Genomic DNA, 27,318 nt, shown 5'->3' on the forward strand with positions numbered 1-27,318 from the left:
GTTTCAGCTTCTTCCAGATTAGGCCGAGCGCTTGCTGAGCTCTTTGGACTCCTTGTTAAGCTTTGTGTTGGTTCTCCTGTTCGCCAAAGAAGGAGCCATCATGCTGCCAGTACCACTACTGCCCCAACTCCTGCTGCTAGATCAACAGCTTCAGCCCTCACCAAGCTACTCACAAAAGGCTTGTCATGGCAGCCGCCACCATATACACCTACTCCCCGCTTCAGGTGAGTTCCTATTTGAGAAACAGGGAGTATAGAATGACAATAAAAATGTGTGTTCTCATTCTACTCAGTAAAACCTTAGAAATCTCTTGTATGCACTGCATATGAAGTGCTTTTATTGTACCTAGGTATTTATTGTACCTAGTATAGAACATGGAAGTTCCCAATGGGTTTACAGTTAAAATGTATTTCACTAATCTTTTAGTTCTTAATTGGGTGGCAAGTATTACTCTGGTGCCTAACCAATCTGTCACCTAAATGCTTCGTTAACTTTTACTTTTGACTTTTTTCACTTAATTTCCTGTTGCTTTTGTGTGTCTATTAGAAATGGTTGGTTTTTTTATGTTCTTTTTCTTTTTTAGGCTGACATTCTTCATCTGTTCTGTTGGATTCACATCTCCAATGCTGTTTGATGAAAGAAAGTATCCTTACCACCTTATGCTGCAGAAATTTCTCTGCTCTGGCGGTCACAATGCTCTTTTTGAGTAAGAATTTTTTGTTTCACAGAGAATCCTGTCTTGCACTTTGATCTTAACTGTGTGCCTTACCAGCTCACAACTTTCTAAGTCATCCTGTAAAGCCATTAGTTACATCATTTTGTGTTCTAGGAACAAGCTATGTATGTATGTCTTCCCTTTCCTTAAGAAGATGAGATATACAGTAAGAGACTCCGCTTTGGCGTTAGACAGGTGGTTCAGCAGATAAGACCAGTTGTAGCTTTTCCAAGGGTCATGATTTCTATTCCCAACACCTATTTGATATTTCACAACCATCCATAACTACAGTTCCAGGGCATCTGAATTTTTCCTGGCCACCATTGGCAACACAGAGATATATATAGGCTTACATTAAAAAAATGTGTGCATAAAAATCTCTACTATTTCATATTTCGCTTCCCATTGCCAATGCATAGGGTTTTGGGGGTTTTCTTTTTTTTCCTTTTTGTTTATTTTAATAAGCAAGACTTTATTTGTTACTTTGAATTCAATAAGTTTTGTTTTACTTTACTCAGTCAAGATTTTAAAATAAAAACATTATTTTAAGTCTTTAAAAGTTCATAAAAGGCATGTTAGAAGTAATAACAGCTTCTTTTTATTTTGGCCTTAATATATGTAGTCCTCACCCCTCGTCAAGGATACTTTTCTTTAAAAACGTTAGACTAAGATCATTATAGAAAACCACAATCAATCAAAATGCAGTCATGGAACCCAGTCCCATTGCGTACATCTACAAAATAACTGCACTTAAATTTCAGGGAACATGGGGAAGGAATGGTGAAATCGGTTCTTACACAAAAAGGAAACCAAAAAAGTAATGCCAAGAGGAGTGTAGGGTCAGTGTAGTAGTGTTTGGAATTCTTTAAATGTAGATTCTTTCATATGTAAAAAAAAAATGTCAACTAACATTTCATCCACATGCTTTTGTCTTATTTGAATTTAGAACTTTCAACTGGGCTTTGTCCATGGGAGGAAAAGTTCCCGTTTCTGAGGGATTGGAACATTCAGACTTACCTGATGGCACAGGAGAATTCTTAGATGCTTGGCTTATGCTTGTAGAAAAGATGGTGAATCCCACCACTGTGCTTGAATCTCCACATTCACTGCCTGCCAAATTGCCTGGAGGTGTACAGAACTTTCCACAATTCAGTGCCCTCCGCTTTCTTGTAGTAACTCAGAAGGTGAGTATTCTGCATTCTAAAAACCAAAGGAGAAAATTTCTCAGACTAACTGAATAGTTACCACTATGTTTTGCCATAACAAATGTGAGTGTTGAAAAACAAATAAATATGCTGTAAACTAAACTACAAGCTTCTGATTGATACTTGGTACTTCTGGATGAATTAAATACCCCCACTTTTCTTTGTTAAACCATCTCTGTTGAAACTCATTGTGAAAGGAGTGTCTGATTCTTCCACTTTACTCTGGGGATTTGAATCGAGGGGGAAAGTCTTCATTCATTTTTCAAATGACTTACAGGCAGCCTTTACTTGCATCAAGAACCTGTGGAACCGGAAACCCCTTAAGGTATATGGGGGACGAATGGCTGAGTCTATGCTGGCCATTCTGTGCCACATTCTCCGAGGAGAACCTGTGATTCGAGAGAGACTGAGTAAAGAGAAGGAAGGATCTCGAGGAGAAGAGGATGCAGGCCAAGAAGAAGGTGGCTCCCGCAGAGAACCTCAAGTCAACCAGCAACAGCTACAACAGGTAGAGTGAGTGCTAGCCTTGGATTCCAGGCCCTACATTTTGCACCTTATAGATTCTAATGTTCATAAATTTTGTTTTGTTTTATAACCATGTCTAACTGTGTAGGCAAGATCAACCTTAAAATTGGAATCATGCATCGGTCTCCCACATGAGATTAAAGTTATCTGTCACCTATCTTGTTTGTAAATTTTCTAAGCTTCTATACCCCCAAGTGTTTGGTCTTATTAGCCTGGCACCGCTTTTCCCAAACCATTTATTTTTTTAAACTACTTTCTGGATAAATTAAAAGGCAAGAGATTGTTGTAAAATTTACTCTCTAGTAAAAGCTTTTTGAAACTGAATCACCTCTAAATCTGAATCACTTTAAAATGATTGCATTTTGAAAATTGGAGATTAGAAGGAATGAGAAGCTTCATAGAATATTTGGAATGATTTTTTTCTTGCTCTTTGGAATGTATTATACATGTAGTTTGATCATAGCAACTCCCTTCAAGCTCCTGTCCAAGTCTCCTACACCCATTTCCCTCCTGCCTTCTTGTCCTCTGTTTTATTTAAAATAACACATTGAATTCACTCACTGGAACATGGAAAACTTATGGGTGTCCAGACCCTGAATTACTCTCTCAACTAGCAGTCTTCGTGGGATTAAAGAGAACTCGCTACTCTCTCTTCCCTAGCAGACAAAAATTATTAATAGCTTCTCAGCTAGAGGTGGGACTTTGAGCCGCTTACCATTTATAGTTTAATATTCACTGCTTTTTGTTCAGGTAACCACAGCTATTGTGAGTTCATGAGTTGGTAAGGTCATGCATCATGCATGTCTATAAAGCACCCTATCTTCCATCTTAAGTTCTTTCTGACCCCTCTTCCTTTTTATTTCTTGAGCCTTTTTAGGGTTGTTTTAATATGGACTAAGCTCTTGAAGTTATTTATTCTCAGCATTTGGAGCAGTTACAAGTCTCTACATTAACTCTTGCCTGTAGCAAAAAGAAACTTCTGACAAAGGGTTAGAATGCACTAATCTATAGGTTTGAAATTTTTGAAGTCAGCTTGACAACATAACCTTTACAGCCATGGGCTTTTGACCAGGTATCCAGTACTAGGTATGAATTTCCTCCTGTAGAGCAGACCTCAAATCCTATGAGACAGCAGTTAATATCTTCATATTGATCATGCCACCACTGTACAAGGTTTCACTGTAGCATACCTAAATTCACAGCAGGACAAGTCTGTTAATTATTTTATTTCCCCAAGTGACCTGCTTAGGCACTTTCTGGCACTATGAAAGCTAGTCATCAAGGAAGTGTATTTTATCTCCGTTATATCTCTTGAATCTAAAGTGTGTTTCAGCAATAGGGTCTTGGCAGTCAAGAACTAGGTAATGTCTTGTGGTGTTTAAAGTGACACTGGGGATTCCTTGAATAGTAACTCTTAGGATGGTATCTCATACCTGGCACTGAGATTTTCATTTAATGATCTGTGTCTAATGGGGACAGTGTCTTCTACCCATGCTAGGTACATGGTGTTTGTCTTCCTCAAGTTTTTATGTATGAAGAGTCTGTTATTTTCTTCAAATCTGTCATATATATATATAATATTCTTGTTTAGAAATATTTTTATATTGTATATACTTTAGAAAGTTTGAGATTTTATACCACTGTATATAATTCTTTTTTTTTTAAAAGATTTATTTATTTATTATGTATACAGCAGTCTGCCTCCATGTATGCTCACATGCCAGAAGAAGGCGCCAGATCTCATTACAGATGGTTGTGAGCCACCATGTGGTTGCTGGGAATTTGAACTTGGACCTCTGGAAGAACAGCCAGTGCTCTTAACCACTGAGCCATCTCTCCAGCCCCTATAATTCCTTTTTGTATATAATTATATTCTCATTCAGGAATTGTTCTATTAATTTTCTTTTAATTGGATGTTATAAAGCTGTGGTATAGTTTACTTACAAACTCTTAAGTATATGTCAATGACTTCCTGTTAATTGAATTCCTGGGTCAATTTTACTTTTTTTGTTGTTGCAAGTTTCTATTCTAGAAAATAGATACTAATTTATACTTCTGTATATCAATATCAAGTTTTTAGTTATAATAACCGTCTACCCTGGACTCCATTTTAATAGTTTAGAGTTTGAAAAGTACATTGGCTCTTTGATTCAGTATGTAACTTTAATGTTTAAATATTATAGAACTACCAAAGATGAAGGAACATTCATAATACACGACTGCCTTAGATTATAACTAACTACTTAGTTCCTGTAAAGAGAGAAAAACTTAAAAGTTCTTTGTTGATTTTTAGATATATTTATACTTTTATCTATTATTGTGATTCTAAGCTATTGGATTTTTTAATAGCTAATGGACATGGGTTTCACAAGAGAACATGCCATGGAGGCCCTGTTGAACACCAGCACGATGGAACAAGCAACAGAATACCTTTTAACCCATCCTCCTCCCATCATAGGAGGAGTTGTTCGGGTGAGTTAACACGGAAAATCTTGTATTTGTTTAGCTGCTGGTAACCTGTTTTTCTCCATATCCTGTGCTAATGTTTTATGTACAAACACTGAAAGCTACAGAATATTCTTCTAGGAACTGTTGAGATTTGTTTGCAGAAGAACTCTTCTATTCTTTTTCTTTGTAATTTTACCCCATTTTCCCTGTAGTGGTAACCGCATGAGCTTTAGTTCGATTTACTTGGACAAAGCAACATTCTGGATTGGTTCTCTTTCCTTGAGTGTTGGTGTTGCCTATTTAGGTTTCTTTAGTTTGGATATGTAAGTTTGTTGGATTCTCTGTTGTCATTCTATAGGATCTTAGCATGTCTGAAGAAGATCAGATGATGAGAGCAATTGCCATGTCTTTGGGACAGGATATTCCAATGGATCAAAGGGCAGAGTCACCTGAGGTAACTTAAATCTTACATCCTGAAGTATCAGTCTGTATATTTTTGTGAACACTATAAATCTCTGTTTTGTGGTAGGGAACGTCAAGGGAGTAGTTTTTTATTTCAACCATTTGCTCTGTCCTTAAGCTACCTTGTATAGAACTGAATGAAACTTTAGATGACTCAAATGAAACTTTAGTCTTCATTGTCAAGTAAGACCCAAAATCTTACTGCTGCTAACTAGTAGTCCAGACTTAGCTGTGTTCCTGAGTGATATTACTTTTATTTACCACACTGGAAGGAAACATTCAATAGGCTGTAAAAATGAGGTTTTTTTTTTTTTTGGAGAATAGTACATACGCTGCTCGCAGATGAAAACTGACAGTGCTTTGGGGTACTGTTTTTTTTCCCCTGTCTTGCATTAACCTATATGGTTACTATTACATTCATTACCATGCCTTCTTGAAAGTTTCAACTATTTTAGAAGGTATATGGTACTCAGACACTGAGTTAGGCACTCATTTTTCAGCTTTTACCCATGGTGTGTATAGTCACATTTCCTTTCCTGCCTCCAGGAAGTTGCTTGCCGGAAGGAGGAAGAGGAACGTAAAGCCCGAGAAAAACAAGAAGAAGAAGAAGCTAAATGTCTGGAGAAGTTTCAAGATGCCGACCCATTGGAACAAGATGAGCTCCACACTTTTACAGATACAATGTTACCAGGCTGCTTCCATCTTCTTGATGAGCTTCCTGATACAGTATACCGTGTTTGTGATCTGATCATGACAGCTATCAAACGTAATGGAGCAGACTATCGTGATATGATTTTGAAGCAGGTTGTTAATCAGGTAAGTTCTCAGGGTACCAGAGGCTGGGAATATTTAAAGATGTTTTCTTGCCTAACAAAATTTTCTGATAAGCCTTACATTCTACCTGATATGCTGGCTTTATGTGTGAATTCTTTTGCTTGCAGTTAACCACTGCTTCATTATCTGCATTGATACACCTCACAAAAAATAGTCCTTAGAAAGGAAAAGCAAAGTTTTCCATCAGTTTTATCTAAAATATGTCTTTCATCCTTGAGTTAACCATTTATTAACAAAATAAGTCTTTTTTTCCCTCCTGTATAAGGACTTCCAGATGGATACTGATAACCTTATTTTGATTATTGAAATAGGATAAGAAGCAGATTATCTCAAATATCCACATAAAGAAATAGCCTCAATGAGTTTTTTTTTTTTTTTTTTTTGAGAGTCCCTAAAATGAATATGTGTGAGTGGTTCCTTACAGGATCAGAAATGACTCAATGACAGTTACCTCACTAAAGCCTACCCAGGCGTGGTAAATTCCCAAAAACTGCACTACAACAGACTGGAGAGTGAGTGTCCTTCTCAAATGACCCAGTTAGTCTGAACCTCTTCCAGGCCGCCTCACTGGTCTGTTTCTTCTGGGAAGCTGATCAAACCATAAGTTTTTAATACATAGAAACATCAACTGTAAGGAAAACTAGATAACAATATCTTTTATTGCAGTGTATGCTTACACAAAATACTTTTAGCAAGGTAAAACCTAAATAAAGAACAGCAATTATACTCATTTTAAGGACTTAAACATTGTCCAAATTAAAACCTCGTTAATATTCTGGTATTTAGCAGTTTGACTTTGATTCTACAATAATTTTAGGGGAAGTATAGTAAAGAATTAAAGAATCATTTGGAGACTGACTGTAGCAAAATCCCCCCTCCCCCCCGTCCTGGACTTTCTCTTGTAGACCAGGCTGGCCTTCAACTCACAGAGATCTGCCTGCCTCCGTCTCCAGAGTAATGCTCTTTAAGGCTTTAAGGCATGCACTACCACCACCCAGCTTGTATCATTTTTTTTAAAAAAATATTTATTTCCTTAGATTTAGCGTTCAGGCATTCTGTAATATAATTTAAGAATAACTGGTTTAGCAAGATGGTTCATCCTGATGGCCTAAATGTGGTGCCAAGAACCTATATGGTTTGAAGGATAGAACCATTTTTACAAGTTTTCTTTTGTGCATGTATATACATATAAATGCAAATTTTAAAAGTTGTTTAGAATAATTGTTAATGATTGTCTTTTTTGATACTCTAAACGTTTTTGAATATTTACACAGACTTTGGATTACTCTGCTGTTAAATGACTTGTCCTTTTTTCTAGGTGTGGGAAGCTGCTGATGTATTGATCAAAGCTGCTCTTCCTCTAACAACAAGTGACACAAAAACAGTGTCAGAGTGGATCAGTCAGATGGCCACCCTGCCTCAGGCCTCCAATTTGGCTACTAGAATCTTGCTTTTAACACTGCTTTTTGAGGTAACACACACACACACATTTTGACTCTCACAGCTTGTTCAATGAAGAATTACCCAACACTAAACACTACATTGAATTTGGGGAAAGTACAAAGCATGATCATGCGAGTTCACAATTCCCTGTAAGCTAAAAGGTGTATAATGAAATTCAACGTACAAGGTTCTGAGTTTGGGAGGTTTATATGCATAATTTCTGGATAATGCAGGAAGAGCTTCTTAAAACAAGTTTTGAGTCAAAAGATGTTGGATGTGGTCAGTGTCTGTATTTGGCTTTTATACATATGCATATATACTCAAGGGTGTCAGTTGTCACTTTAGAAGGGCATTTGAATGTAATACTGAGGAATCCTAACTAGCAGCTGCAAATATCACAAAATATGAAAATCAGATATTATTAGGTTTAAGATACTTAGAATCAGACTCCTTTCCCTGCCCGATCAATTAGCAGATCCTTCAGGCAAAATAGTAGTTTGGACAAGATATGTTAGTTCTTAACAATATAAAAGCCCAAGGCAGTTGACCTTGAAGAATTGGTTCTTCATTTGTAATTGATTCTGTTTAACAGTAACTTATTTGAATCCAGTGTTTATGTCAGACTGTCTTATAAGGTTCCTGTAGAATAATAGTTAAGGTTTTTATAATGCTTTTCATTCAAACAGCTGACACTATTATGATTGTTTTCTCATTTCACATGCACATTAGTTTTCTGTTTTGTCTAAATACCCTCCTATTATTGAAGAATTGCCTACATTGGTTTTCTGTTAAAAGCAACACCAGTAAAACCCCCATTAAAAACAATTAATGTCTTAGTTTCCTTCAAATATAGAGCTTTTCTGTAAATCAAAACTTTATAGTTTAAATGTCTTTAAGACTGCACAGCCTCTAAGTGGTGGTGGTGGTGGTGCGTGTCTTTAATTCCAGCACTTGGAAGGCAAAGGCAAGCTGATTTCTGAGTTTGAGGCTAGCCTGGTCTATAGAACAAATTCCATGAAAACCCGGGCTACTTAAGTAACCTTGTGTTTGAACAAAACAGCTATCCAACCTAGTTGACTGTACTAAGGTATATGAACCCATTTCCATATTGAGCATATTAATATACCTGATACTATGTTTTGGGAACCTTATACTTTTTATTTAATCATTACATTGACTCTAGTGGTAGACATAATTTCCTTTTAACTTATGAATATGAAACCAAAATGTAGAAAACCCAAATAACTCATTTGAAATCACATAGTTCATAAATGATAAACAGAATTTTTATTTTAAACTAGTTCTGTAAATGTTAACACCTGTGTTATTGTGTCTTTTAAAATTAGGAGTTGAAGTTACCTTGTGCCTGGGTGGTTGAATCAAGTGGCATCCTTAATGTCCTAATCAAGCTCTTAGAAGTGGTTCAACCCTGCCTTCAGGCTGCCAAAGAACAGAAGGAGGTTCAGACCCCTAAGTGAGTGACCCTTTTATCCTGATTTTGCTTTTGTTTTCCTGGGATTTGGCACTTGAGTTTAGGGCCTGAATCACTTTTCTGAAGCATATATGAAGTAAGTCTTGAAGGTTTTATGGTTAGAGAATTGTAAAATACCTAACATTTTCCCCATTCATGCATGTTTCTGGCTTGCACTAAACAAATAATTTGTTTTTAGATGGATCACACCAGTGTTGCTTCTTATTGATTTTTATGAAAAGACGGCCATCTCATCAAAGAGAAGAGCCCAAATGACTAAGGTATGTGAAGTACAATGTCTGTGTTTAACATGATGGTTTCATTTCTTGAGGCAAGAATAGATCAGAAGAGAATAGTAGGAGAGCAGTGAAAATTGTAAAATTATCACACTGAAAATACAACTCGGGATTACATTAGTTGAATTTCTTCTTTAAGATGGAGAGTTGAAATCATTTTTCTTTTGTACCTATTTGTTAAAGGCCTCAAGATCTTATCCAGTTAATGTTATAGAAGTATGCTCTTTGACAATTTGATGAACTTGAATTTCTAACAGTTCCTCTAGAAATATTTTTTTGAGATGAAGATTGCAATACTCGATTAAACCTCAGTAACTTAACAACAGAATTTGTTCAATGTATCTCTCTCTCGCTGTCATGCTCCTTGTGTAGAAAACAGTTGGAAAAAAGTAGATGGTGGCAAGACAGGGAAATTGTTAGGTTTTTCACTTTTTTCTACATTAGTTTTAAGCAATGTATACTTAATGGCTATTGATTGTCTTGACAGAAAATAAAGCTAGCAGGAAATATAAAGAAACCTCATGTGTTTGCATTTTATTTAGTACCTTCAGTCCAACAGCAACAACTGGCGCTGGTTTGATGACCGCTCTGGACGTTGGTGTAGTTACAGTGCTAGCAACAACAGCACCATTGATTCTGCCTGGAAATCTGGAGAAACAAGTGTAAGATTCACTGCAGGCCGACGAAGATATACTGTCCAGTTTACTACAATGGTGCAGGTACACGCTCAACTAATAGTGTAAACTTGATAAAAGTGGAAGTATTGTACTTAATATGCATTTTGCTTTGTTTTTTTCTGAACCAGGAGTCTTGTCATGGTAAGGGTTAGGGATGTCCACTTCTAAATAGAGTTTTAAATTTTTATAGAACCAAGTTTTTCTAATAAGCATTATCTAAACCATAAGTCTGTGGCAATTTGATACTGTTCTTCCTTGAAGTAAGGTTTTTATGTTTTTATGTTCAATCAAGGATTAGATAGTAGTTAGTGATAGAAAGGATGTCTGCTCTGTTGGAAATTTCAGAATTCATTATAGATCTCTGTGTGTACTATTCTAGAAACCTTCAGCTTTAGTCTTTGTACATTGTAGAGATGGGGTAAATTGCCAGCCAGAGTTCCTTTCTGTTGCAGCATCTTCCCTGAAAGGATTCCTCACCCTCCTTTTTATGTAGAGATTTTTGTTTTTGTCTGTTTGAATTCCTAGGTTAATGAAGAAACAGGGAACCGACGCCCTGTGATGCTAACTCTCCTCAGGGTACCACGACTGAATAAAAACTCAAAAGGTAGCAATGGGCAGGAACTAGAGAAGACACTGGAAGAAAGCAAAGAAACGGATATCAAACGTAAAGAAAATAAAGGCAATGGTATGGTCTTAGTATTTCAAGTCTTTTTTGTTTTCCTTCTAATAGTGGTTTGTATGTACACACACACACACACACAAACACCCAAGTGAGTCTCAAATTAACAATCTTCCTACCTTGGTCACCCAGATAGTTGGGATTATAGGTTTGCACTCTTGTACACTGCATGAGTTTTGAATCCTATTTTAAAAGATTTATATTTATTTTTAAATGTGTGTGAGAGAATACCTTTGGACGCCAGAAGATGGAATCAGATCCCCTATAAGCTGGTCTTAAAGACAGTTGTAAGCTGCCCAACATACGCACTGGGAATCAAAGCCTTTATATGGCTTAGGATATAGCCAGTGGCCAATGCTTTCATTTTCAAGGAACAGTAGAAAAAAAGTACATGTTTTTCTCCTCTGCTTACCTTTACATCTGGTCTTAGAAATGGGTGTGTTTTCTAGACCAAATAATGGCTGGATGCTTTGTAAAGAGAGGTGTGTGATGAAATGTCTAACTGTATACATCCTTCCCCTCCCTCGTTTGTAGATATCCCCTTGGCCCTAGAGAATACAAACACCGAAAAAGAGCCAAGCCTGGAAGAAACAAAAATTGGGGAAATCTTAATCCAGGGCCTGACAGAAGATATGGTCACTGTTCTAATCCGAGCCTGTGTGAGCATGCTGGGAGTTCCTGTGGACCCAGATACATTGCATGCCACCCTTCGCCTCTGCCTTAGGCTCACCCGGGACCACAAATACGCCATGATGTTTGCAGAGCTGAAGAGTACACGAATGATCTTAAATTTGACCCAGAGCTCAGGCTTCAATGGCTTTACCCCTCTAGTCACCCTTCTCTTAAGACACATCATTGAGGATCCTTGCACTCTTCGACATACTATGGAAAAGGTCAGTATCATTGGTGTCAGATGCTGATTTTTACTTTCTATCTTTGTTCTAGATTTTTTTCTAAAACCTTCCCTGGTTTGTCAGGCACTGTGATCGGCATTTAACAGTTAACCACCATAAAAATCAGAAAATGGGTTCATATATTTTAGAACTAAATAAATAAGTCAGAGGAAGACATGAAAAAAGTTATAAAACTATGTTTACACATAGACAACATCAAATAATCAGTGAAGCTTTTATTTACCTACTCCATACTTTTGCGGAATTCTCAGTCTCCCTACTTAATCTTTTCAGTAATCATCATGAGAGTTCACTTCCATTGTTCCTATCTTGAAAAACATGGTTTTGTTTCACAAGTAGATAGACTAGTGTTGGGATAGCCACTTTTTTTGCCTGTCTTTGTTCATATTGTTAAAATTGTTGCCTTTAGAAATTCCTGAATACCTGTATTTTGTTTTTTTACTTGTTTGCTAGGAAAGTGGTACCAGTTTGTACTTAAATGTGTTTATATTAGATTTCCTATTCCTTATGTGCTTAAAAATCAGACTACTTACAGCTGTTTAAAGTAGCATATTTGAGATCAATGTAGAACCAATTACATACAGACAGAATTTGGGCTAATAACAAACTCTGCATACAGATCATGATTAGATGAAGGGACTCTTTGGAAAACTTAAATAATAATTGAAGCAGTATTCATAGGGAGCAAAGGAAGATCAGCGGCAGTAACACATCAAGTTGGCAAAATGTAGTGCAGTTACAGCTGTGAAGAACCTGGTACATTATTTTCATTATGGTATGAAATTGGCACAGCGACATTATAGGACAGTTTCAAATTGCAGATTAAGATAAGCTTTCCGTTTAGTTTTTGTCTTTTTTCTTCCGTGATTTGGTTTCTCTGTACCTTTGGAGCCTGACCTCCAACTCACAGAGATCCGCCTCTGTTTGTCAAGATAAGGTTTCTTTGTAGCTTTGGAATCTGGCCTCGAACTCAGAGATCCTCCCCAGTACCGGGATTAAAGGTGTGCACCATCACCAGGCTAGAAATTATTTTTTAAAAACTTATTTTCAGCAGGGTGTGGTGGTGTGAAACTCTAATCCCAGTTCTTAGGCAGCAGAGGCAGGTGTATCTCTGTAAATTCAAGGGTAGCCTGGTCTACAGAGTGAGTTCCAGGGCTGTAACACAGAAACTCACAAACTCAAACGACCAAAACTTAATTTTCTTTCTATTTGTGTGTTTTATTTTATTCTTATACACTAAGTGGATGTCTTTTATCTATTTTGAACCATTATTTCTTAAAATTGCAAAATTTTGGGGGAGGCTGGAACTGACAGTTAAATTTGGATGCTATATGGTATCTGATCAGATACCCTTTTTCATTAATGCAGTCATATGAAAATGAGTAGTTTTAAGATATAATTTGTGAGACACATTTTAATTATAAAGTGTTTAAAGACCAAGTGTATCATCTACTGTTTCTAGACAAAGTTTCATTAGCATTTTAATCTTTAATAACATTTCTTTGTTTACAATTATATTTTTGGAAATTTAAATGGGCAATTCTTTTTACTAGGTTGTTCGCTCAGCAGCTACAAGTGGAGCTGGAAGTACTACCTCTGGTGTTGTATCTGGCAGCCTTGGCTCCCGGGAGATCAACTACATCCTTCGAGTTCTTGGGCCAGCTGCCTGCCGCAATCCAGACATATTCACAGAAGTAGCCAATTGCTGTATCCGCATTGCCCTTCCAGCCCCTCGAGGCTCAGGAACTGGTCAGTTTCATTTGCTATTTTTTGAGGCTCTGAAGTCTGCCGCCGCCACCCCCCCCTTTTTTCTTTTGACAAGATCTATAACTTAAATTCTCTTTAGGCAGACAGAGACATTGGCCGATCATTTGGGTCGGTAAATTTTATAGGTAATTACAGTAGCTTCTCTAGGCCTTGTCACATTTATCAGTATAATCTTTGACTACAAAAAGTTCATCTTGATGAGGCAGTAGAATTTAACTATAGTTGATGGTTTATATATAGTATGCTGATGAAGAACAAATACTTATGTTGCTCATGGGATGCAGTGACAAACTTTAAGTGCTACCTGTATTCTTGCCAAAAAGATAATTCCCATGTTTTATTATGAGGAAGTAATTAGATTAGTATCAAATTGTGGAATGTTTCACAGGCCTAAATTCATGATAAATACTAACATGAAAAAAAAAATACAAGTTTCTCTTCATAAGAGAATAGTGAGTTCTGGGTCCATTTCTTGGCGATTTGGAGGAAATACAAATGAACTTCCTCAGAAGGTTATGTAGAAATATTTAAAAATTTCTGAGATTGCTTGTTGAAGTAAAACAGAACTAAGTTTCAAATTTTCTTTATAGTTTATAAAAGGCACATTCTTTTCGTGTAAGACTTGAACCAATTTTTAAATGATCTTATTTCTTAAGTTCTCATACATTATGTAATCCTTGTTCTGGATACTACTTTGTCAGTAGTGAGGTTTAGGTGCCATTGCACTATCGTCTGATCTTTTTATTTGATTTTGCCCTAGCTTCAGATGATGAATTTGAGAATCTTAGAATTAAAGGCCCTAATGCTGTACAGCTGGTAAAGACAACACCGTTGAAGCCTTCATCTCTACCTGTCATTCCTGATACTATTAAGGAAGTTATCTATGATATGCTGAATGCTTTGGCTGCATACCATGCTCCAGAGGAAGGTATGTGTCTAGCCATCTTTTCGAAGCAGGATTCTGAAGGATGTGTTTTCTTGCTTTTGTCATTTCAGCTAGCATGCCTTAGCCTACATCCACACAGTCCTGGAATCAAAAAGTGAACCCTATAAGGGATGAGATGGCTCAGAAGTTAAGAGCTCTTGTTACTCTTGTAGTGGACCCCAATTCGGTTTCCAACATCTGTATCGCTCAACCACTTGTGACTCTGACTTTACACCCTTTGCTAGGCTCTGCAGTCACTTGTACACAGACACACATGCATAAATGAATCATTTTTTATTACTTTTTTGTTTTTTAAGACAGGGTTTCTCTCTGTAGCCTTGGCTGTCTTGGAACTTACTCTGTAGGCAGACTGTTCTTGAACTCACAGAGATCCACCTGCCTCTGCCTCTTTTCTTTTAACAAAAGATTGTTGCTTTTTTTGGTGGTGGCATATGCCTTTAATCCCTGCACCAGAAAGGCAGAGGCTGGTAGACCTCTTGAGTTTGAGACAGAGACAGCCTGGTCTACAAAGCAATTTTCTGTACCTCCAAGGCCACACAGAAAAGCCCTGCCGTGAAAAACAAAAACAGATCAACAAGAAAAATGGCTAATAGTGCACATCTCTGAAGAAACTAATGAGCATAAAATATGACTGATGCGAGAGTAATTCTGAGTCATTTTAAGGTAAGTCACATAAATCTGTTGTGATATTGAATCTTGAAGGATATTGACAAAGATTTTGCTAAATGTTTATTAGAATGGTAATACAGGGGTGTGCATAAAGATTCAAAAAGAAACAATACCATTGCACAAGCAAATACTAAGAATTTTGTCATTTTCATACTCAAAAACAAAATGTCTTTATAGATTATATCAAAGAACTAAGCTTATTATTGTGACATTGTTTCCTCACTTTTCAGACCACCATCCCAATATACCTTTCTTTGTATGAGAGTGGTTAGAAATGCATGTTTTAATTCTTTGAACCCAAAGCTCTATTTTAGTCATGCCTTTTAGTTTTATTTTTTATTTAGTAAAATGAGCAGTGATAGAAATAACTGTAGCGAAATATTAAACATTTGGTGCTTTTGCTTCGTATACTCTTCTAATCCTTTCAGAGTTTCTTGGTTTTCTTCCTATCATAGTACCATTACTGCATTTCCTAGTCTCCTCTCCACACAGTGATTTAGCTCTCATTCTAATGGATTGGTCTCCCATTGTACAAGCCTTTCACACTAAATGTGTTTTTGGACTTGACAGCTTAAGAATGTGAAAAGACTAATAAACTAGTTTATGTTAGAGTAACAACCATACATTACTTAATGACAGGAATATGTTCTGAGAAATGCATTAACTAACTTAACCTTTTGGTTTAACATACTAATACATAGGTAATATTGCATATACCATTATAGTTATATTTGTTCTATAGCATAATTACTACACTGGTGTTCTTAAATGCTGTGATCCAATAACATTGCACAAATATTAGACAGTTAAAGAACCATAGTTTAATTTTAGACACTTGTTTTTTTTTTTTTTTCCCTAGTAGACAAATCTGATCCTAAACCTGGGGGAATGACCCAAGAGGTTGGCCAGCTCCTACAAGACATGGGTGATGATGTATACCAGCAGTACCGGTCACTTACTCGTCAAAGCAGTGACTTTGATACACAGTCAGGCTTTTCCTTAAATGTAAGTCACTTTCAGCTGTTCTATGTTTCTCTTTCCATTGTCCCTATTTTCTTAGTATCTAGGATTATCCAAAGTGGGGAAAAGTATTAATTTTGTCAGAATGATGGCCCACACCTTTAATTAATCCTGCCACTCAGGAGACAGACTCAAGCAGGTTTTTATGAGTTCAAAGCCACCCAGGGCTACATAATGAGACTCTGGGGAATAAAAGTATTAATTTTCATACATATATAAATTATATTTGTAAAAATACAAAATTAATTTTCATACATATGTACAGTTAATATATATAATTAATTAATTTTAATACATACATAAAGTTCCTAAAAAATGAAAACAAAATTAGTGTTCTCTGGCATTTTACTCTTTGGGTTCATCATTTTCCTCTTTACTTGGCTATGTCAATCACATAAATTATAGAGAGAATGTGGTTGAAAGGTCAAACAAGAAGAATCTGTAACAGTCTCAGCCATTGCTCTCAAAAAGAATCTTTTTTGTGGACTGCTTATAGAATTCATGACAGCTCACATGTATTCATCTTCCAGAGTCAAGTCTTTGCTGCAGATGGTGCCCCTGCTGAGACTTCCACAACTGGAACCTCCCAAGGAGAGGGTAATAATTTGCCTTTTTCCCATTTGTACTATCTGTTGGGAAGATTTCTCAAAGAAACTGGTTGTTAGCCTGGCGGTGGTGGCGCACGCCTTTAATTCCCACACTTGGGAGGCAGAGGCAGACGGATAGTTCGAGGCCAGCCTGGTTTACAAGGGCTAGTTCCAGGACAGGCTCAAAAGCTACAGAGAAACCCTGTCTCGAAAAGCCAAAAATAAACAAACAAACAAACAAATAAATAAAAAAAGAAACTGGTTTTCTCAGGCCTAGAATAGAATAATAGGGTGTCATTGTCACATTTACATTTACTTGTCTGGGCGGTGATTTTTTTCAAGGGTGAGCCCAATGTTCTGCAGATACAGACGGCTGAAGTTAATAGAACTGTAATTGTCATTAACTTGTTAATGGTTGGTGTAGTGATATCCTTAAGTTGTGCTGTTTGTACTTTACCATATTCCCTTTTAGTAGACTTCACATGCTGGCTTACATAGTTTGTGTTAGTGACATTATAGCTGTATGGTTTTGGGAGTTTATTCCTTTAATTAAAAGTTTTAAAATAAAATTTAGGGGATACTTTGGTTAATACTATTTCCAAGAGATTAAAATGAGAGAAAGTAAGGGCTAGAGAGATGGCTTAGTGGTGAAGAGCCATCTTAATTTTCAGAGGACCTGAGTTTAGTTCTTAACACCCACCCATCAGACAGCTTAGAGCCACCTGTTACTCTACTTTCAGAGATCTGACACCTGGCTTCCTCAATCACCCACCACACACTAAGTGTACATGCCCCCACATCTATACACACAATTAAAAATTAAAAATAATGTGAATCTTTTTCTTAATCAGTAAAGTGATAGCTAATTTGGGATCTGTTCTTTGAAGACCCAGATTCTGTTCCCAGCACCATGTTAAGGGCCTCACAGCTTCTGTGAATATCTGCACTCATGCATGTGCCCATGTACAGTTGAAAATATAAGTAAAATAATGGCTGATTCATTTTAGTGACCTTACTGCCCTAATGAAATATGGATGGTGGCATATTAGTCAAAAAAAAAAGTCTGTTTCTTTACTATGTGTCAGACTGTATTGGATGCCTACAGTTAAAGAATTTTGTCTAATAAGGGAGGCCGCAACACTTACAAGATAACTGATAGAATGTACACATACTTACATGAGATAGAGTGGGCACATATTTCCGTGTATCTAGATGGCACAGGAGGGCAACATTTAAATAAAGTTACTTAAGTTTGTGCTAGGCAAGTATATGGGAACAAAAAAATTAAGAAGTTGGCTATTTACAAAATGTCCAATACATTTATATATACACTCTCTCGTACTAATTTATTCTATGGATAAAATTGCACAAGCTTCAGGAAGTGATGGTTGGTTCATGCCCCACCATCGTCTTTTAACTTTGTTCATTGTCTTTGTCACTAAGCTACAGTGGCAATCAGAGTGTTTGATATGCACAAGTGCCCTAAAATGGAGGAAATTCTTTCTACCTATGGCTTGATTTTTTTTTAAATGTTTTACAAGTGAAAATGAACAGGTGGTTTTCTTCCAGGAGCTTCAACTCCAGAGGACACTCGAGAAGGGAAGAAAGATAAAGAAGGGGACCGGACCTCTGAGGAAGGCAAGCAGAAAGGCAAGGGCAGCAAACCTTTAATGCCTACCTCTACTATCCTTCGTCTTCTGGCAGAGTTGGTGAGGTCCTATGTTGGTATTGCAACCCTGATTGCAAACTACAGCTATACCGTGGGCCAGTCTGAGCTGATCAAAGAGGTAATGTTTCTAGTTTTTCCTTTCAGTGTTATTCTTTGATCATTTGGTTACCTCTTAGACTCTGTTGGAAACTCCTGAATGCCAAATATTCACCTAATGCCGAAAGAACAACTAGGCTTTTCGCCGTGATGTCAAGCAGTCAGGGTAATTAGGGAAATCAGTTAATGAAGTCTTCCATATCTAGTTTTGCTTAACAAATTTTGAGATTCATTTTTTGTGTTTTCAGAGTTTTCATCTCGTGGTTGTATTTTCTATTGTATGAATGTGCTGTAATCTTTTATTATTGTTAATTGACATTTGAATCATTTTCTGTTTGGAGCTGTCACTGTAGTGCTGCTGTTAACATCTTATTCGTGTCTTGGTAAACATACAGATGCATATCTCTTGGGTGATAGATTGCCTAAGAGTGTTTTTGCTGAGCTCTAGCGCATGAATTTGTATGACTTTAACAGAAGGCACCTAAAGTTTAACAGAGTGTTAGTGGTCTGAGTGTATATATTACCAGACGCGTATGAAAATTCTGATTGTTTGATATTATGCTACCACATGATAGTCAATTTTACTCATTCCAGTAGGGTTGTTAGGATTTGTATTTCCTTGTTGACTATATTTTCATATTTATTGGATATTTGGAATGTGTCTGTTAAAGGTGCTTGCTTGGGTTGCTTGAGTTTGTTGGTGAGACTATTTTGTTGTTCAAACTGGCCCTTAAGTTCCTGGGCTCAATCTTCAATCCTCAGCCCACCTCTGGAATAGTTGAACTAACACCTAGCTTCAAGTTTTTCATTAAATTCTTTATCGTATATGTAAGCCCCTTATTGACATATATGCATTCCATATATATGTGTGTGTGAGTATATTACTAGGTTTTTATTCATATAAGTAATAATTTATGGAATAAGACTTTAAGCTATAAATGTATTGAGTATCTTGCCCACTAAATATCTAAACATCTTACAGCTATGGCTAGATGTTTAACAAATACTATTGATTATCCTTGCCCCCACATCAGAGTTAGTAGTAGTAATATCTCTTCATAGTAGAAAAGGCTGAGAGCCACAAAGTAAAGACATACTGTATGGGAACAAAAGTAAAATTTGTCTTAGATTCCAAGCTAAGTGCTTGCTACTTGTTTTCTCTGCTTTGCTAAACTGCAAATCTTTTCTCAGATTGTACCAATAATAATGATAGATGACATAGCTTAGATTCAAAAAGTAATTTTTACTTTGTATTTCATTGGGAGTTAAATTTTGTTTCTATTCTGTTCTAAACTCACTTTGTCCAGTTTTTCAGGCTCCAGAATTCTACTTAGAGATACAAATTTGACATAAAATTGGTTATTTAAATCATGAATTGGGTGACATTTATTACATTATTACATTTACAGTGTTGTGCAGCTATCACTTCTTACTTCAAAATTCTGCCTGAATAATAAAAACTAATTTCTCTAAAAGTCAGTATAGAACTTAGGAAAGGAAGATTTTGTCTTAACTTCTTTTTGCTATTTTCTTGTAATTCTATATTGAATTTTTTATTTATATGTGTCTCTGACTATGCTCTCTGTTTCCTATTCAGCTCTTGCAAGTTTCCAGCACAGGGTATCAGGCACATTACAAGTTTCAGAAGGGATTGTAACATTCAAAAATGGATATTTGAATCTTTCATCCTTGACTAAATTCTTGATGCAAGCCACTTTTCTTTAGGTCCCATATTACCCACTTAGCAGCTGGAGAAAATATGCTTTATTTGCTTCAATTTTACTGGTTTGCTATAAGCAGTTCCATTAAAGTCACTCTTAAGTTTTAGTGATCCAATGCAGTTAGCTCTCATCTGGAATCCCAGTACTCTGAAAGTAGAGACAAGGATTCCAAGTTTCTGGCTAGCCTAGACTATATAATCCGATCTCAAAATTTTTATTAATATTAAAAAATACCAAATATTGTTGAGTGTGGCGGCACACACCTTTAATCTCAGGTCTAGGGACAGTTAGTGGCCATAATGGTCTATATGGTAAATCCCAGGAGAGCCAGGGCTACACAGTGTGAGGCCGTGTCTTAAATATAAAAAACAGAAAGTAAGTGACTATCTCCATGATACTGTGTTTTGAGAAATTAATGGGATCTGGAAGCGTTATAAAGCCTCTCAAAGAATTCTAATTGGTTCACTACTTAACCCAGCTTGTATCTTGAATGACTTGAAAGTAAAACCGTTTGTATACTTTGTTGTTATACAAATGATGTAGCTTAATTGTACTTGTGAATAAATGTCATAATTAATGACTTTTCAGGACTGCAGTGTGCTAGCTTTTGTCCTGGACCACCTCCTTCCACACACCCAGAATGCAGAAGACAAGGACACACCTGCCTTGGCCCGTCTGTTCCTTGCAAGTCTGGCTGCTGCAGGGAGTGGCACAGATGCTCAGGTGGCCCTAGTGAATGAAGTAAAAGCAGCCCTGGGACGGGCACTTGCTATGGCTGAGAGTACAGAGAAACATGCCAGGTAAAGCCTGTGCCTAGCCTAATGCTGATAAACAAGGGGATTCCTTGCACTTGACCAAGAATTCTAGTCATACCAACAATGTACATAAAGTCTTTCCCCACAGTGAACTAATTATATTTGAAGGAAGAAGATGATAACACAACTTGAGAAAAAAACAAATGAATGTTTTGACTCTATTTCTTTAAACACAAAATTGAGCAGGTTTTATCATTTCTGTAGTAAACAGTACTAATGAGAAGGTCAATTCTCTGTGTAGATATTATTTCCAGACCAAAAAGACAAAGAGCATACATAAAACGATTATCTAAAGCAAGTTAGTAAAGTCATCATTTAAATATGGGCTATATTCACTTGACAGAGGTATCAAACTTCTTTCCCAGACTTCAGGCAGTGATGTGTATCATCAGTACTATTATGGAGTCCTGCCCCTCCACCTCCAGCTTCTACAGTAGTGCCACAGCCAAGACTCAGCATAATGGCATGAACAACATCATTCGACTGTTCCTCAAGAAGGGACTAGTCAATGACCTGGCCAGAGTTCCTCACAGCCTAGACTTGTCCAGGTAAAGTAATGCCCTGTTGTTATACATGTTTGGAGAAGCAGCTTTTCTTAAAACTTCAGTTGTAAATAAAAGTTATGATGTACTTACTAAGTGGATAGATCTTAATTGGTTTAATTTTATTCTTGATGTTTTCTGAAATGATGGGGTCTACTTTCCTACAAAAGACTGCCTTTTAGATTTGGTACTGTTGCTTCCTTGCAGTATAGTTTAGCTATACATTTATTCTGTTCCTGTAAACTTACAGTTGGCTCTAAAGATTTACTGAAGCAGTTTAAATCTGTCTTAAGTGATAGCCATCCCACACTATGTCATGTGGAAAGCTCAGATGTTAAGCTAATGGCACTTATTAACAGCACTACTTAGCACTATCAAACTCAGTCGTATAATGTCGTATGTCTATATATTTATATCTTGGTACTGTTCTTTCTGTTTTTGTTTTACTTTTCTGGAGCTCCTTAAAATGAAACATTTATGTTCACATGCTCCCAGTTATTTTAATTGAGTCTTTCCCAGGGGACATGTTTTGATCCAGGGTCCAGTGAAGATTGTACATGACATTTGGATTTCAAAGTCTTTTTTCTCTAGGCAGGGATACATCCTAGTTGGTATAGTCTTTGCTAGCATGCATGAAGCTCTCTGTCACATCCATAATATTGCATAAATCAGGGTTGTTGATAAATAGCATAGCACCAGCATACGGAAGATTGAAAAAGAGGGCCAGGAATTTGAGGCCATTTGGGGCTGCATAAAACAGTCTCAAAAGGGAAAAGGGTCTATTGGCGTTTCTTGATATTTGACTATGCCAAAGAACAAGGTGAATGTGTTACAGATGATCCCCTGAGTCTACGTTTATGTGATTTCCCCCTTACAGATGTATTTCTGGTTAAACATTTTAGGAAAAAATATTAACATATTTACTCTTCACATCAATTTTGGCAATATGTAGATTGACTGCCATTCTTCAGTGATTTTTAAAAAAATCCTGCTTTTAGCCAGGCATGGTGGCCCATGCCATTAATCCCAACACTTGGGAGGCAAAAGCAGGCAAGTCTTGAGTTTGAGGCTAGGCTGGTCTACAGAGTAAGTTTCAGGACAGCCAGAGATGTTATGCAGAGAAGCTATGACTAGAAAATCAAAGCAAAACAAAATCTGCTTTTATATGCTTGTCACTATAGATTCATTCTATATTCACCATTTTTTTAGTCCTTTGTTATCAGTGTTCTTGGTGCTCAAATCAAACCTGAGTTTATCTTCCTGTTATTTTTGAAATTTTTCTCACAGAATGATATCCCAAGCTCGTTTTGTTCTGTTTTGCAAGACGGTTTCTCTGCATAATACCCCTGACTTTCCTGAAACTAGCTGTGTAGACCAGGCTGGCCTTGAACTCATAGAGTTCTGGCTGCCTCTGCCTCTCAAAGTGCTGGAATTAAAGGCATGGACCACTACACCTCATTTGTAGTTTCCATGTCCTAGTTTTATGAGCTTTGGTTCATTTTAGTGTTGATTGGTATCCATTACTGTCAGATAATAGCAAGAATCCTCTAGTATTAATGGGGTCCTACTTAGTCTAGTGCACCTTATAACACTTAGAAATCATGCTGCACCTCTAACTACAGATCCTGTGACATTTTCACTGAACTTAAGGAACCCTGCATAGTATAGACTTAAATGATCTTTTAAGATCTTGAGATTTAAAGACTAAAATCTAGACATGCGGTGGCACACGCCTCTATAATCCTAGCACTTAGAAGGAAGAGAATCAGTAGTTTAGGATCATCCCCTACAACACAGAGATTTTGACTAACCCGAGGCAGCTAGCTATATGAGACTGAAGAAAAGAGGATATAAGTACAAAATAAAGGGATTTGGAAATGTTTTTGTTTTGTTGATTAGTTGGTTGGTTTTGGTTTTCCTTGATAGTCTAAACAGTTTGCTATTTGCTTGTGGTAATTAAAAATTCTGCCTCTACTCAAGAATTTTTCATGTGTTTACCATAGCTTCATGAAATAGGACATTGATTTAACCTTTGCTTTACTAGGCCGTATTCTTTGAAAGTCTTTAAACCATAGAGTCTTTTCTTCTAAATGCCAAGTTGAAAGTTCCATACTTTGTGCCCATTTCTTTTTCTCTCTAATAGCTTCTATTTAAAAAAAAAAAAGCAAAAAACCTTAGTTATACTTAGCAGATGGACACCTAGTATTTCTATACTCAGTTCATCTCTGTATTTTTCTTTATCTCAGTCCCAATATGGCCAATACGGTCAATGCTGCTCTAAAACCTTTGGAAACACTTTCCCGGATTGTAAACCAGCCCAGTAGCCTTTTTGGCAGCAAGAGTGCTTCTAACAAGAGCAAGTCTGAGCAGGATGCCCAAGGAGCCTCTCAGGATTCAAATAACCATCAACAAGATCCAGGTAGGGATTAAGAAACAATGTATTGGAAAGCTAGAAGGGTGGGAGTTATTGCTTAGTAGCTATGGAATTAAGCTGTTCTAGCTTTGTGTTGTTTCCCTGGGAACTTGCTGTCCTTGTAGATATCTGTAGTATTGATGTGGGAATTTAGCCCAAGAACAATTTCTTCACATTACAGCCTTATTTTGGTATCCTCACATGTAGCCTTGTCTTTCATTTGTCATCCGTTTGTTTATACTCTGCGAATTTGTAAACTTGCCCAAGGAAGGGGCCTTACTGTGTTCCTGCTTGCCTCATGGTGCCAGCATATAAACAACCTTTTGATTATTATGCTGGTTGGTTGATTGTTTCAGGCGAGCCTGGGGAAGCAGAAGTGCAGGAGGAGGATCATGATGTCTCTCAGACAGAGGTGGCAGATGGGGATATCATGGATGGGGAGGCTGAAACCGACTCAGTGGTGATTGCTGGGCAGCCTGAGGTGCTCAGTTCACAAGAGATGCAGGTAGGGAGGCAGATCATTCTGGCAATCTTCCATTGCGGCGCTGAACCAAACCCCCAGGTGGTGTGGGTGGGTGAGTATTTTAGATCTTTGTCTCAATGGATCTTCAGAGGAACACAGATGATATGCTTACTTGATGCTCAGTAAATGTATTTGAATTGTTTTAAAGGAGGACAGAACCAGAATGCCATGCACTGTGAAATGGTATAGATCGCAATCAGACACAGATGAAATGTTAATCTGACCGAGTGCCCAATGTCTTTGATTTATTTGGCTCTGATCATTATTGAAAGCTACTTAGCTTCACTTTATGCCATACCACCAGATCTTGCTGGGTTGTTTCAATATCAGTCTTCTAACGATGCTAAAGAAAGCATGGTAATTTGGTAGCAATGGCTAAGAAACTGTGCCTATGGACCTTAGCTGCTGGCTGTATATTGATCTGTATGTATTCCTGGGCAGTCTAAAGACTAACCTGGTATCCATTAACCAAGATAGACTCATTTGAAAGACAGTCTTGAGTATGGCTTTATTGGAGGCAATGGTAGTCTCTGTGTCAACAGCACCACATCTACAGTTTTTATGTCATAACCTATCACATACTATTATAGAAACATGCTCCCTTGATGGCTTTTTTAGGACTTCCAGTGCTAGCACATTGATAGACTTGTATGCATCCATATATATATATATATATATATACATATATATATATATATATGTTCTATTTCTCTCCAGGTTGAGAATGAGCTGGAGGACCTGATAGATGAGTTGCTTGAGAGGGATGGCGGATCTGGGAACAGTACAATTATAGGTGAGAGCCCCAGAACTGAGTATAGCTTCTTCCTTTGTGTCAGTCTCTCTTGGGAGGACCCTTTTTCTCATCATCTGCTTGCTCAGCTCTGCCTAAGGGCTCATATAGCCAGCCTAGATTGCTGCTTGTCTTGATGTTGTTGGTGTTAACAGAAGAGAAATTTATAAGCTGTCTACAGGCCTGTGACGGGTCTGAATTGTTGTTGCCTGTGTTGGGGTGGTGGTAGGGTGGCCATAAGTATAGATGATAACATCAGGCACATCAAAAGAGTGTTTATTCAGAGGCCTAGAAGAGGCTGTAGGATGAGAAATTGCTTTTTTTTTTCAGTTCTTCAATGAAGTCCAGGGGCTTTCTGCCTCTGTGTCTCGATAATGTAAACAAGAGTGGTCATTCCTTAAGGATGGCCCCTTTAAAATCTCAAATGGAAAAATGACAAAGGTAACCAGCTGCCACCTCAGTGTGAAGGTGTTTATGTTATTGTACTGATCAAGAAAACCAAAGGATAAATGGAAGTAGACATATTCTTAAAGATACAAAGCTTTTCCACACCCATCGTACTCTGTGATTGCACAATAAGTGGGATTGGCAAGACAGATGTGATCGGTCCATTTTACAGATGAGGAAACTGAGACTCAGACAGGTAAAGTGACTGGCCAAGCTCACCTAGATAGTTGACAGCAGAGAATCGAGGTATTCTCCCTCATCGGATAAAGAAAAAGGAGGAAAAGGAAAAAAAAAACCAAACGTGGATATCTGTTAGGTGTACATAGCTACTTAGACGCACCCAGTCTGGAAAGGGAAGTCCTCTGTTGTTCAGTGAAGGCTCTGCTCTGTAACCTTCAGTGAGCAGAAGTGGAGAGGATGAATCACAAGAGGACGTGCTGATGGATGAAGCTCCTTCCAACCTCAGCCAAGCTTCCACCTTGCAGGCCAACCGAGAAGGTGAGAGTGCCGAGGCCAGAAAGGCCTCCCTTCTTGCCCTGCACGTCTGACAGACACTACACTAGGGTTTTCCTGGAGGCAGCTGCCCACATGTGCAGAATAAGGAAGCATCTGTCTGCATGCGCTGACATATACCATCCACTTTATCCTCAGCCAGTTTTTCAAATAACGTGTTACTACTGCTTGCCCAAAGTTTGTCACTTCTTACTTGGTTCGCTTTCTTCTCACCCACCTGCTGTCATCGCTCCAGATTCCCTCTTATCAACAGGATGCAGTCAGTAGCAAAACAGGACTGGAAAGGCAAGGGGGCACCGACAGACTTGGCCAAGTCCTACACCATGGCTCCTCAAAGCACCACCCTGGAGCCAGCTTCCACATTCAGCAACCCTGCTCAGCGTGTCGATGATTGATTGGCACTCTCAGGAAATCTGGGCTGGCTCACTAAGTCTGTACATCACCCTAGATCTGATTCTTCCTCTCTTAGAGTCAGATACCCCATCGCCTTCCCACTCAGTCTGCCGGCCTGCACAGTGGCCTGTTTTCTAGCTACTCAGTATAGTCCTCCAATGTGCTCCCTTTGTTTTAGATTCCATGAATATCCTGGACCCTGAGGATGAGGAGGAGCACACTCAGGAAGAGGACAGCAGTGGCAGTAACGAGGATGAGGATGATAGTCAGGATGAAGAGGAGGAGGAGGAGGAAGATGAGGAAGATGATCAGGTGAGGGGGGACTGTGTTTGGGTTGGTTTAGATGACCTCTTCCATGGGAACACAGAACTACAGAAAAAAAACGGACAATCTGGGTTACTAACTAGCATCGTCGCCTCCCTCCCTCATGTGCTCATATGGCCATGACACCAGAACACTTACCTCCAGCAATTCTCCATCTCGTATTTTCCCTTAAGGAGGATGATGAAGGTGAAGAAGGAGATGAAGATGATGACGACGATGGTTCTGAGATGGAATTGGATGAGGATTACCCTGATATGAACGCTTCTCCCTTGGTCCGATTTGAGCGCTTTGACCGGGAGGATGATCTCATCATTGAGTTTGACAACATGTTCTCCAGTGCTAGTAAGATACAGGGGCTCAGCTGGGTTTTATCTATTGATTCTTATACCCTTCCCTAGGGTAAGCCAAGCAGTG

At 37.8% G+C, this 27,318-nt stretch overlaps 1 protein-coding gene across 13 annotated transcripts in view; it reads left to right on the forward strand.

Annotated features, from left to right (window-relative positions):
* Huwe1 (HECT, UBA and WWE domain containing E3 ubiquitin protein ligase 1) overlaps nucleotides 1-27,318 on the forward strand; it is a 105,263-nt gene that overhangs the window by 50,387 nt on the left and 27,558 nt on the right. For 9 of the 13 annotated variants that reach the window (XM_050131227.1, XM_050131233.1, XM_050131230.1 and 6 more), the window contains 26 exons: nucleotides 8-224; nucleotides 584-706; nucleotides 1,662-1,899; nucleotides 2,198-2,428; nucleotides 4,795-4,917; nucleotides 5,252-5,347; nucleotides 5,902-6,171; nucleotides 7,508-7,660; nucleotides 8,979-9,106; nucleotides 9,303-9,384; nucleotides 9,942-10,118; nucleotides 10,602-10,761; nucleotides 11,290-11,648; nucleotides 13,223-13,418; nucleotides 14,197-14,364; nucleotides 15,911-16,056; nucleotides 16,602-16,668; nucleotides 18,228-18,445; nucleotides 20,733-20,944; nucleotides 21,325-21,507; nucleotides 23,748-23,920; nucleotides 24,271-24,419; nucleotides 25,155-25,230; nucleotides 26,074-26,172; nucleotides 26,759-26,892; nucleotides 27,078-27,246. In XM_050131227.1, coding sequence (XP_049987184.1) covers nucleotides 8-224; nucleotides 584-706; nucleotides 1,662-1,899; nucleotides 2,198-2,428; nucleotides 4,795-4,917; nucleotides 5,252-5,347; nucleotides 5,902-6,171; nucleotides 7,508-7,660; nucleotides 8,979-9,106; nucleotides 9,303-9,384; nucleotides 9,942-10,118; nucleotides 10,602-10,761; nucleotides 11,290-11,648; nucleotides 13,223-13,418; nucleotides 14,197-14,364; nucleotides 15,911-16,056; nucleotides 16,602-16,668; nucleotides 18,228-18,445; nucleotides 20,733-20,944; nucleotides 21,325-21,507; nucleotides 23,748-23,920; nucleotides 24,271-24,419; nucleotides 25,155-25,230; nucleotides 26,074-26,172; nucleotides 26,759-26,892; nucleotides 27,078-27,246 — 4,347 coding nt within the window. The remainder of the gene's footprint in view (nucleotides 1-7; nucleotides 225-583; nucleotides 707-1,661; nucleotides 1,900-2,197; nucleotides 2,429-4,794; nucleotides 4,918-5,251; nucleotides 5,348-5,901; nucleotides 6,172-7,507; nucleotides 7,661-8,978; nucleotides 9,107-9,302; nucleotides 9,385-9,941; nucleotides 10,119-10,601; nucleotides 10,762-11,289; nucleotides 11,649-13,222; nucleotides 13,419-14,196; nucleotides 14,365-15,910; nucleotides 16,057-16,601; nucleotides 16,669-18,227; nucleotides 18,446-20,732; nucleotides 20,945-21,324; nucleotides 21,508-23,747; nucleotides 23,921-24,270; nucleotides 24,420-25,154; nucleotides 25,231-26,073; nucleotides 26,173-26,758; nucleotides 26,893-27,077; nucleotides 27,247-27,318) is intronic. The other 4 variants (XM_050131228.1, XM_050131229.1, XM_050131234.1 and 1 more) reach the window with 4 other exon arrangements.

The sequence above is a fragment of the Alexandromys fortis genome, unplaced genomic scaffold (genome assembly GCF_014885135.2).
Source record: "Alexandromys fortis isolate MF-2015 unplaced genomic scaffold, M_Fortis_MF-2015_v1.1 scaffold_373, whole genome shotgun sequence".
Classification (NCBI taxonomy): Eukaryota; Metazoa; Chordata; class Mammalia; order Rodentia; family Cricetidae; genus Alexandromys; species Alexandromys fortis.